Genomic DNA, 10,609 nt, shown 5'->3' with positions numbered 1-10,609 from the left:
GTTTAATGGCATATATTGGTTTAATTTATTATACCAAATCATAATATTAAAGTATACATAAAAGTTTAAGTTTAACTAAATACAATAATTTATATCAGACTATAATTGTGTTCATTAAATCCATATACATTCTGAAATATAGCAATAGTCGGGTTAGCTAGTGTACTATAAATGGCAGTAGAATACAAAAATTGTGAAGAATAGAAATTATTAATACACATGTGTCAGCACCATATATTGTTGGGACTGTGTTATGATGGGTTGGGATATCAGTTGTATAAACCGTACAGAGAAATATTTTTTGTTTGTAATTGTTTTATGATAGTAAGTATATTTTTATGATGATGTTTTATGCATTGAGAATCCTCTTGCGAGTCTTTTAGTGCTACTTCTGTACTATAGTATTGTCTCATTTGCATTGAAAATGCATGATATAGTGATGTGCACTCCCTCTATTAGATGTCTGATAATTAATGACTGACAGGTTTTAGATTTTAGTTGGTCATCTTTTGTAAAAAACACTTCCTGTCTTCTGTTATCTGTAGCAGTACTTACCTACTGTTTTGTGTTCTTTTAAATATATATCTTCATTTTTTAGTCTGAGGACTTGACATAGACTCAATGTATATATCTACAAAAATTTGGAGTTATTCTGGATTCTATGTTTTAGATGTTTTATGATATCAGGAATTGTAATAAATTGTAGACAATGTACGAAATCAAAATTGATTTATTTAAATATTAAAACTTAAATACTAAAATTATCAGGCGAGGTACAGTGAGGCGAGTATTTACAAAATTTGACACAGCTTAGTGGTAGACCTTGGCAACTGGAGCGGCGTAAGCGTGTGGGGCTGCGTAGGCCAAGGGGGCGGCGGCGACTGCTTTGGCGGCAACGAGAGGCTCCTTGTGGACGACGGCGTTGAATCCGTTCACTGGGTCAGCGGTGTACTCCACGGTCCTGCGGGAGCCGTCGGGTTCTGTCAGGGAGTAGCTACCTTGGACGACGTCGCCGCTGCGGGCCTCGTGCTGGCTCTTGGAGTCTCCAGTGAGGGCATCCTGGACGTCATAAGCGTAAGAGTACTGTGGGTTGGGGTCGTACTCGTCGACGACTGCAGCCTTAGCAGCGAGTGGAGCAGCGACTGCGACAGGAGCGCCGACCTTAGCGGCGTAGGCGTAAGGAGATGCGGCGTAAGCGGGGGCAGCGTAGGCGGGGGCGGCGTAGGCGGGGGCGGCGTAGGCCCTGGGGGCTAGGGGGCCGATAACTCCGGCCTGGGCGGCTGCCAAGATGGTGGCGAGGATACAGAGCTGCAACAAGATTCATAGTTTAATACATGATGAAATAATGAGTACACTGTTATTACAAATATTCTGTCACTTAATATATAACAAAAGCATACAATAAACTCAAATATGGTTTGATTCAGAACTCCACAATTCGATGCTTAAAAAGCATAAAAATATTTTTATCTCTACGAATTTATGTGAAGGTAGTTCAAAAAGTAAGGTCACGAATTCGTTTACCACGAAAGTGCCAAATATTAGTGCCTACTAACGGCCCTTATAGCAGCTCTAGATCTTTTAAGAGAAAAATTCATATTTTACTTGATGAGTAGAGCTGGAATTCGTTCCCCGGCAAGGGGAGGAGAGGTCAGAGAAATGGGGCCTCTAACGATTAAACAAAATTATGAATTCACACGGGAATTGTTTCATATTTTTTTCTTACAAGATCACTTAACTTCACGGAAACTCGCCACCATTATCAATAAAACAGATCTAGCTAATCAAAACTAATTGAAGCCTTTTTTCGTTTGTCTGTATGAATTAATCTTATTTATCATTTAGTATGTAATACTATTACACACCTTCCTTATAATTGGGAATTGACTCCAAGAGAGCATTTGTTCAACAGCTTCGCTGAGGAGATGCTTTTTCAAGGAGATTACCGGAGCTTGCATGACATGAAAGCTGTAAGTGCATTTTCAAAAATGCAGCCATGGTAGTGAGTTGTATTAAATATATTATAGAAGATATAATAAAAATCTGTTTCTAAAAAAATAGGTTAAGTGAGAGTTGAATGATAGTGCACTTTTTGTTTAAGATATGATTCTCGTAAATAATTGAACACCAGTATCCATTATAATTATCAAGTGTATTGTGAAGTTTTGAAAAAAAATACGTTGTTGCTTTTTAATATTTTTTTTGTACCTACAGAATAAGACGATTGATCAAAATAATGAAGAAGTATATCCAAACTTCCGGAAAAGAAAATATAGTGATAAAATGAAAGAAAATGGAAATAGTAAGGAAGCTATTGTTACGGTTGACATGGTGAATTAAAAACACTGGCGATATCTGCGTAGATAAGGGGTGTTACGGTTATCATGATGAAACAAAAACACTGGCGATATCTGCGTAGATAAGGGGTGTTACGAAATAAAAAAAATGTGATATCTGCGGAGACAAGGGGTGGTACCGTTGTCATGAAACAAAAACACTGGCGATATCTGCGTAGATAAGGGGTGTTACGGTTATCATGGTGAAATAAAAAAAATGTGATATCTGCGGAGACAAGGGGTGGTACCGTTGTCATGGTGAAATAAAAACACTTGTGATATCTGCGGAGACAAGGGGTGGTACCGTTGTCATGGTGAAACAAAAACACTGGCGATATCTGCGTAGATAAGGGGTGTTACGGTTATCATGGTGAAATAAAAACACTTGTGATATCTGCGGAGACAACTCAATACCTTATAATACCCCTGGTAGTAAAAGGATGCATAACATCAACCTAAACATTTTTGCATGTACCCTACTTTCCTTTTCCTTATTAACGGAGGGTGCGAAAAAAAAAAAAAAAAAAAAAGCGGAGACAAGGGGTGTTAATGATGTCATGATGAAACAAAAAAAAACACTGGTGATATGATGGTACACTGGGGCTTGGTTTTGAGGTGACTGTTTCGATTGTTCAATATGAAGTGGTGATTGTTTATCAGCCCCTGTGTTTTTACTATTATATTTATTTTATTTTATTTTTTTAATTTGTGTCTTTACTGTGTGTATCGAAATATCAACTATGAGAAATGTTACCGTTAATGTTTTATTTTTCTAAATGATGGTGTTCTACTTCAATGGGCGGTCATTAACACTAGAAGTGTGGATATAGTGCAATGCGTGGCTAATTTTCTTCAGCACGTCCTGGATAGGACAGTGGAGGCAGAGGTCATCTTCATTCTTCTAGAGAAGGTGAGACGGTGGCCGTAAAGAAGATATCGGACAACCTAGTGTTCTGCCAGGAGTACACCCAAGGACTACGTGAGGTTCGAACTAAACTTTATTTAATTTTAATTTTATATTCCTCTGTTGTATAATAATGTAAATTTAGTTAATAAGGTTATGCTAGGTCATTTATGTTAAGGTTAAGTCAACCTATACGTTTTGTTTGTTTTATTAATTGATAAAAATTGTTTTTTTTCTTTGTTCTTTTTATAATTAAACTTAGCTACATATAGTTCTGCTGTTCTTTCTTATGCATATACACTCCTTCAACTTGTTAATTTACTTTTTTTTTTTTTATTGTTCACTTAATATTACGATAACTCCAGAGGTGAGTGGGTAACACCCCTAGGTTTGCTGTTATCTAAATGTAAAGGTTTTCGCCAGTGGTCATTGTTCAATAATTGTTTAGATAGGGGTATAGTGTTGTTATATCGTGGGCATATTGGAGTCATGGTTTCGGGGTTTTTGATATTTTCATGGAAAAAATAGCTTGACGCCTAAGGAGCGATTTATTCTTTATTATTATTATTTTTTCTTTTTACGATTAGTAGTTATAACTAACATATAATTTGGGATATCCAACCTCATCCCGAAGACTGAAGCTCAGGCTGCTGTAGGACATCCTGTTATAACTTCTATTAATGACATTACTACAAGAAACTGCTCCTAGATTCCGATTGCTACAACACCTACTTGACAAACGCTCTGAACTCCATTCACTACAAAAAGTTAGTGTATACTAAGATAATCAGACCAATTTGAACATATGGAATTGAACTCTGGGGCTCCACCAAACCATCAAATTCTTGCCGCATCCAATGGTTACAATCCAAAATCCTACGTAAAATCCTGGATACTCCTTATTACGTTACAAATAAACTCATTCACAAAGACCTTAACATCCCATTCGTTGCAGAATTGGCCCAAAACAGATATGCGTCTTTTCATTCCAAACTCCTTAACCATCCTAACCCATTAATTCTTAATCTTTCATCCTTAACAATCCCTGATAATCCTCCTAGGCGTCTGAAAAGAAGATGGCCACGGGACCTTCTCATTTAAATTAATGTTTGAAGTACCGCCGATGGGTGGTTCCTTCCCAAGATTTTAAAGTGTATATGAAACATACAACATATTTACTTATTGAATTATTTTGAACAGTTGTAAATTACATTAAATAAATAAAAAAAAAGACATTACTACGATTTTTTTTCTCTTCCTCTTTTGTTGTTTTTGTTACTAACTTTTATTTTTCTCTCTTCTTAAGAATTATTATTTTTATCTACTTATTTTATCTTTTTGTAAATAGTTATGGGTGTCTTTTGCCCCTCCCCCCCATAATCAATTGTTAAAAAAAAAGAAAAGAGATGTAACCGTTATATTAGTCATGTAAAGTCCACCAGGGTGATCTGGTATTAAATAAAAAAAGTGGGGGAATACGGTAATATGCAGATTTTAATAAATAAGTAAAAGACAAAAGCCGAGTATATCTATAAAAAGATTGCATAACGCAGGAGCAAGGATAAAGTTGTTTACATTCCGGGCAAGGTTAGCAGGTCTCCTTCAATTCTTCTCGTTCAACTTCTCTCTTTTTTTTATTGATGTCATTGACTTATAGAATGTTTACGATTCTGTCCTATAGTCTGCGCTTTATTCTTTGAGCAGCGAAATAGGTTTCTGAAAAGTTGTTCTTGATATTTTTCATATGAAATATAAAGGGATACTGTTTGCTTGAGTCGTGCGAAACGGAAATTAATATTTAAGGAAGATACCTTTTGAATTCCTCTTCTATCCGATCCTTATAACTAAAATCCTTCGTAAAATCCTCAATGCTCCTTACTTTGTCTCAAATAAAATCATCCATACAGACTTTAATGTAAAAAATGCAACCGATCTAGACCGAAGCAGATCTCAATCCTTCCATAATAAACTCCCTAACCACTCAAAACCACTAGTTTCTAGCCTTGCTTCCTCTTCCGTTCCTGACAATCCTCCGTGGAGCCTAAAAAGAAGATGGCTTCGAGACCGTCTAATGTAAAATGCTATTATTATTCTACTAATGGGTAGTTTCTCTTCATCTCTGTATCATACCAATATGATCCTACATCAAATTTACTAGTATGTAGTATGTATTTTGCATATTTGGAGTATGTATTTTTATGTAAATACAGTTATAAATGTCATTATATAAACAAAAAAAAGAGAATAATTTTCGTAGGATGTTACAGCAACTTTCTCGGTCAAGTATATTGACGGAACAAAAGTACCTTCTTAAATATCGATTTTTCGTTTATTTTTCTCGATTTTCGATGTCTAACGATTTTGATTAAACTCAGAAATTACAATTAAGTGGCCTTATCCGCATTGGAATAGTTTGGCAGGAATATTTTAATATTTAAATAGCATACTTTTGCCAATGTTAAAATTTTGTAACTAGAAAAATTATTAAATGGTTAAAAACTCTGAAAAAATCTATAAATTAGTAATATAGTAATAATAATAAGTTAATATGAACTGCTAATTCTTCACAACAAATTTATTAATTATTTCACTACGTTTCGGCCTACAAAAGCATCCTTTGCTACTACCTGCAAGGACTCACAATTATTCTTCTACATTACATGAACACAAAAATTGCTTCGGCCTGAATTTTGTTATTATAAAGCTGGATGTTATTATAAATCTCTTATTTTATTGCAACTTAATGACTTATAAACTATATAGTACAAGGACCAAGAGGAGAAAAAGTCATTTATTTGACACCAATTTTCTATTACTTTAATGAAAACTATGTATAATTACTATTCTAAATTGACAAGTCTGCCAAGTATAGATAGGGAGAATAAAAAATGGCTTGTTGCAAAACAATTTATAAAATTGAATTTTTTCATTCGGAGCTCCATATCTTAAATTGATAGTTTTTAAAACATTTAATGAAAAATCAAAGTTAGTGAATTTATTTTGGGAATTCTATTTGTCAGGAACCATTACACGTACAGATGTCTATTAGCAATAAAATTAAATCATTCCAAACTCCTTAACCATCCTAACCCATTAGTTCTTAATCTTTCTTCCTTAACAATCCCTGATAATCCACCGAGACGTCTGAAAAGAAGATAGCCACGGGACCTTCTAATTTAAATTAATGTTTGAAGTACCACCGATGGGTGGTTCCTTCCCAAGATTTTCAAGTGTGTATGAGACATACAACATATTTACTTATTGTATTATTTTGTACAGTTGTAAATTACATTAAATAAATAAAAAAAAATTTTTTTTTTTATCAAATATGATAACTACTCCTACGAAGATAAACATCATATTACTGTATAGTGCATTAAACTAGCTTTACCTGGAATGCTAATAGACATATCTACATCGAATGGTTTTTGAGATAAAGGTTTCTTAAAATAAATTCACTAACTCTTGATTTTTCATTGAAAAAGACAGTTATTTCACCTCAAAGTTTTCTTACTTTAATGCAAACTAGTAACGACTAATTAGTCTGTGTAGTTAGAAGGAATAAAAAATGGGGGCGGCTACAAAACGTTTAAAAATAATTTCATTCGGAACTCTATATCTTTAAAACAACCAACAACACAAACAAACCTAAGAGAACATCATTTAAAGTAGAGTAAATTTGCAAAATTATGAGTCCTAATAGAGCTATTTACGTTCAATAGTATTCGAGATATAGCTTTTTAAAAAGTAACATTTCATAAAAAAATGTACTGAAAGACCAGTAGTAAGTAAATTTACTAAATTAACTCTTGATTTTTCAGTGCATATTTTATCAAAAGTATACATAATTTACACTAAAGTAATCGAAAATTGGGGTGAAATAACAGCCTGTTTTGTGATGTGAAGGTGAATTAATCTTATAGAATTTATTAACAATATATTTTTTTTTTAAATTTCAAGAGAATATATTTATTTATAAAAACATCTTATCTATTCTGGAACGAAAAAAAATGTTCAATTCAAAGTAGAGTGGTAAGTGAAAGCAAGTGTAATTGTCGATTTTTTTTAAAGAAACGATTCTCGCAAATAATTGAATACCTATATCCATTATAATTATCAAGTATATTGTCACGATTTGAAATAATACGTTGTTGTTTTTTAATAATATTTTTTGTACTTGAAATATGAAGGGACGCAACATCACGGAGAAGGACGATGTCCAGAACAGAAAATATAGTGATAAAATAAAATATAATAATAAAGATTCAATTAGTGAGAAAGCTATACATTGTGTATATATATGTACATACTTGGTGGACTTTTTAAAAATTTTTTTTTTATTTTTTTGTTGATATTTACAACTGTATAAAAAAATACAACCAGTAAATTTGATCATAATTACATAATGGTATGATACAGGATGTAGAGAAACTACCCAGTAGTAGAACTCTAAAAACAGTTTACAATATAAGGTCACGAGGCCATCTTCTTTTCAGGCGCCTTGGAGGATTGCCAGGAATGGAAGAGGAAGCAAGGTTAGAAACGAGTGGGTTTGGGTGGTTAGGGAGTTTATTATGGAAGGAATAATATCGGGTTCGGGCTAGATCGGTTACATAAGGAACATTTAGGTCTTTATGGATGGTTTTATTAGTAACAAAATAAGGAGCATTGAGGATTTTACGAAGGATTTTGGATTGTAAAGATTGGATACGAGAGGAATTCGAAGGTTTAGTGGAGCCCCAAAGCTCAACTCCGTATGTCCAGATGGGCCTTATTATTGTCATGTAGATCAGTCTTTTGTAATGAGTTTTTTAAAATTTTAATTCAATAATATTCGTTACAATTTAAAACCAAAGTAAGCCCTGTACCATCATTACTTTCTATTTATTTATTTTAAAAAATGTATATAATTAGTGATTCGTACATATATAATACATGAAATGTATTATATATATACTTCACTGAGTCTTCTCCCTTTGTAAGGTTTTGATATGAGTCCAGCTAAGGTGGTATAGTCAAGCTATAACCTAAGGGTACTCCATAGGATTAATGGGACGTGAAGGGACCGTCCCGTGGTTAATGGTCAGCATAGTTCTCTTCCATTACTTTCTATGGTACAGCTCATCATAGTATTTTCCTCTTACTATGGAAACAGACATGTAGAATGGATTAGAAGCAAGCTAATAAGCTTTCATTTTAGTTCTTAAAAAATTGCTGAAGCAGAATAATTTTCTAGAAGTCTATAATTCGTTATAGAATATTATAGAAGATCGAATTGTTAAGTTATGGTAGGTGACAGAAAATATTAAAAAGTGGAATTTGAGAGAAAAAAATAAATTAAAGTTACTTTACAACGTCATGAACATTCCAGATGCTCATTGATTGATAGATAATTAATTAAAATATTTACAAAGCTAAACAAAAAAAGTCTGCCTTCTTCTCTGATCTCTTTTCTGTAAGAAAGACTAACGGGGAAGTAAGAGGCAAGGGAACCTAATAACTATAAACTATAAACTAACCCCCCTGAAAAATTTATCGAAATCGAATTAACAGTTGGATCGATTATATCCCATAGTTTTTTTTTTTTTTATGACTCCCTTTCTGGTCATTTCTGGGGAGGGGAATGAGGGTTCTATATGTGTACCGCCCTATTCTAACCAAGGTGGAGGAGGGGAAATTTCCATTTCATGAGACAGCGACAGAAATAAAATTCAAACCCTCCCCCAGACCGGATTCGAACCGGCGCCACTGCAGTTTCGACATTGCTAAGACCTACGCCTCAACTCCCTCAGACGAAACTACCTCCTCCTGCTAGAATGCAAAACGTCCCTAGTTGAAAGTTTAATTTAATTTAAACTGGACGCTTTAAAAAAAAAAAAAAAAAAGTGTCTTACTTAACTTATTCTTACCAACAGTATTATGTTGCTCTCTATGATAAATTATGGCATTATTATAAAAAAACATAATGAAGTATAAAACTTTAAGAAAAACAGAAAATAAAAACGATTTTCAAGTGAAGGTAAATTCATGGAATGATTAATGCCATCGTTTCAATTTTTAAAGTACCATTCAAGACAACTACTAAACTTAAGTATTCTTGTGGTTGTTATGTCGTTTCTTTGATTAATTACGCTCAGAAGGTACCCATTCGATAAGGTACTTTTTGTTGTCGACTCTGTTAAAATTAAGAGACAATAACAATATTAGATTTAAAAATTATAATAAAATCGAAATTTTTATCAATTAAAAATTTCAAAATTCAAATGACCACATCTTTGCTAATAATAGTCCGATTTCGATGATCTTTTTTTGGAGCAAATTACATTTCATTTCAAAATTCCTTCTGAGTTTTGAGGATAATCATGGGATGATGAAAAATATCGGCCTCGTAATTTTAGAGAAAAGCGGATGTACGCGGTCGGTGTACGGTCGATTTTTTATTTTAATTTTATGGTAATACAATAAGTAAATTTTAGCGAAAACCTTATCACATCCCAACCTTTATAATACTTAATTTCGGTTTCGAACAACGTTTTGGTTTTGAGATGGAGTGTACCTGCACAAACATGCGTCATTTAGTTGTTTGGACTCGGAGGACCATAAAAAGTGTATTTTCATTGAAAAATCTAAAGTTTTTACTGCTGTAATACTTTTTCTAACCATGTATTTAATATATAGGTAAATAAAAGTAAAAAAATAAGAATGAATAAACCATTCATATTTATACTGTATGGACCCTGGTTTGAAAGGTAAATAAATTGTCCTACAAATCTGATAAAATAAAATAAATCCTAATAGAGCGAATATCAGCGGAGAAGTAGTTAACAATTTTAACATTGGAAGCAATAAAAAATTTCGGCTGAGTGGACAAGATATTTTTTCCAAATTTTTGTAAATGTTTGAAACATTTTTTTAAAAAGTTTTTCACAATTAAAATATTGAATAAATAATTATTTTAACTTGTATGTTATGTAATACTATTGATAATCATGGGCGTACCCAGCCAGGAGCATAGGGGGCAGTTGCTCCCCCCCAAGAAAAAAAATTAATTTTTTTTTTCAAGCCAATATTTATGATCCTAATAAAGAATTGCTTTATAAAAAGATTATATTTATATTTTATAACATTTTTGTTTCATTCGTATTTTATTTTCCGTCCTGAAATGTCACAACTTAAACGGCCATTGCTTGCCCCCCTTGTTTTAATCTGGGATAAGCCCTTGTTGATAACCCAAAATGTTCATAAAATAATTTGAAGTACATCATACAGAAGTGCCCCTAATTTTAAAGTGGTCGGATCTCCAACTCTATTTAAGACGGACTTGCCTATGCTTGAACCAAATTTACGCTTTAGCTTTTATACTATTTAT

The 10,609-nt window shown here is 33.1% G+C and overlaps 1 protein-coding gene across 1 annotated transcript in view; it reads right to left on the bottom strand.

Moving 5' to 3' along the window:
- Positions 1-712: 712 nt before the first annotated feature.
- LOC106682830 (larval cuticle protein A2B) overlaps positions 713-10,609 on the bottom strand; it is an 11,405-nt gene continuing 1,508 nt past the window's right edge. The window contains exon 2 of the mRNA XM_014423898.2: positions 713-1,308. Within this exon, the coding sequence (XP_014279384.1) occupies positions 811-1,308 (498 nt within the window). The 3' untranslated portion in view covers positions 713-810. The remainder of the gene's footprint in view (positions 1,309-10,609) is intronic.

The sequence above is a fragment of the Halyomorpha halys genome, unplaced genomic scaffold (genome assembly GCF_000696795.3).
Source record: "Halyomorpha halys isolate HHAL.00 unplaced genomic scaffold, Hhal_1.1 Scaffold446.1, whole genome shotgun sequence".
Taxonomy (NCBI): domain Eukaryota; kingdom Metazoa; phylum Arthropoda; class Insecta; order Hemiptera; family Pentatomidae; genus Halyomorpha; species Halyomorpha halys.
This window is presented reverse-complemented; position numbering and strand designations above follow the sequence as displayed.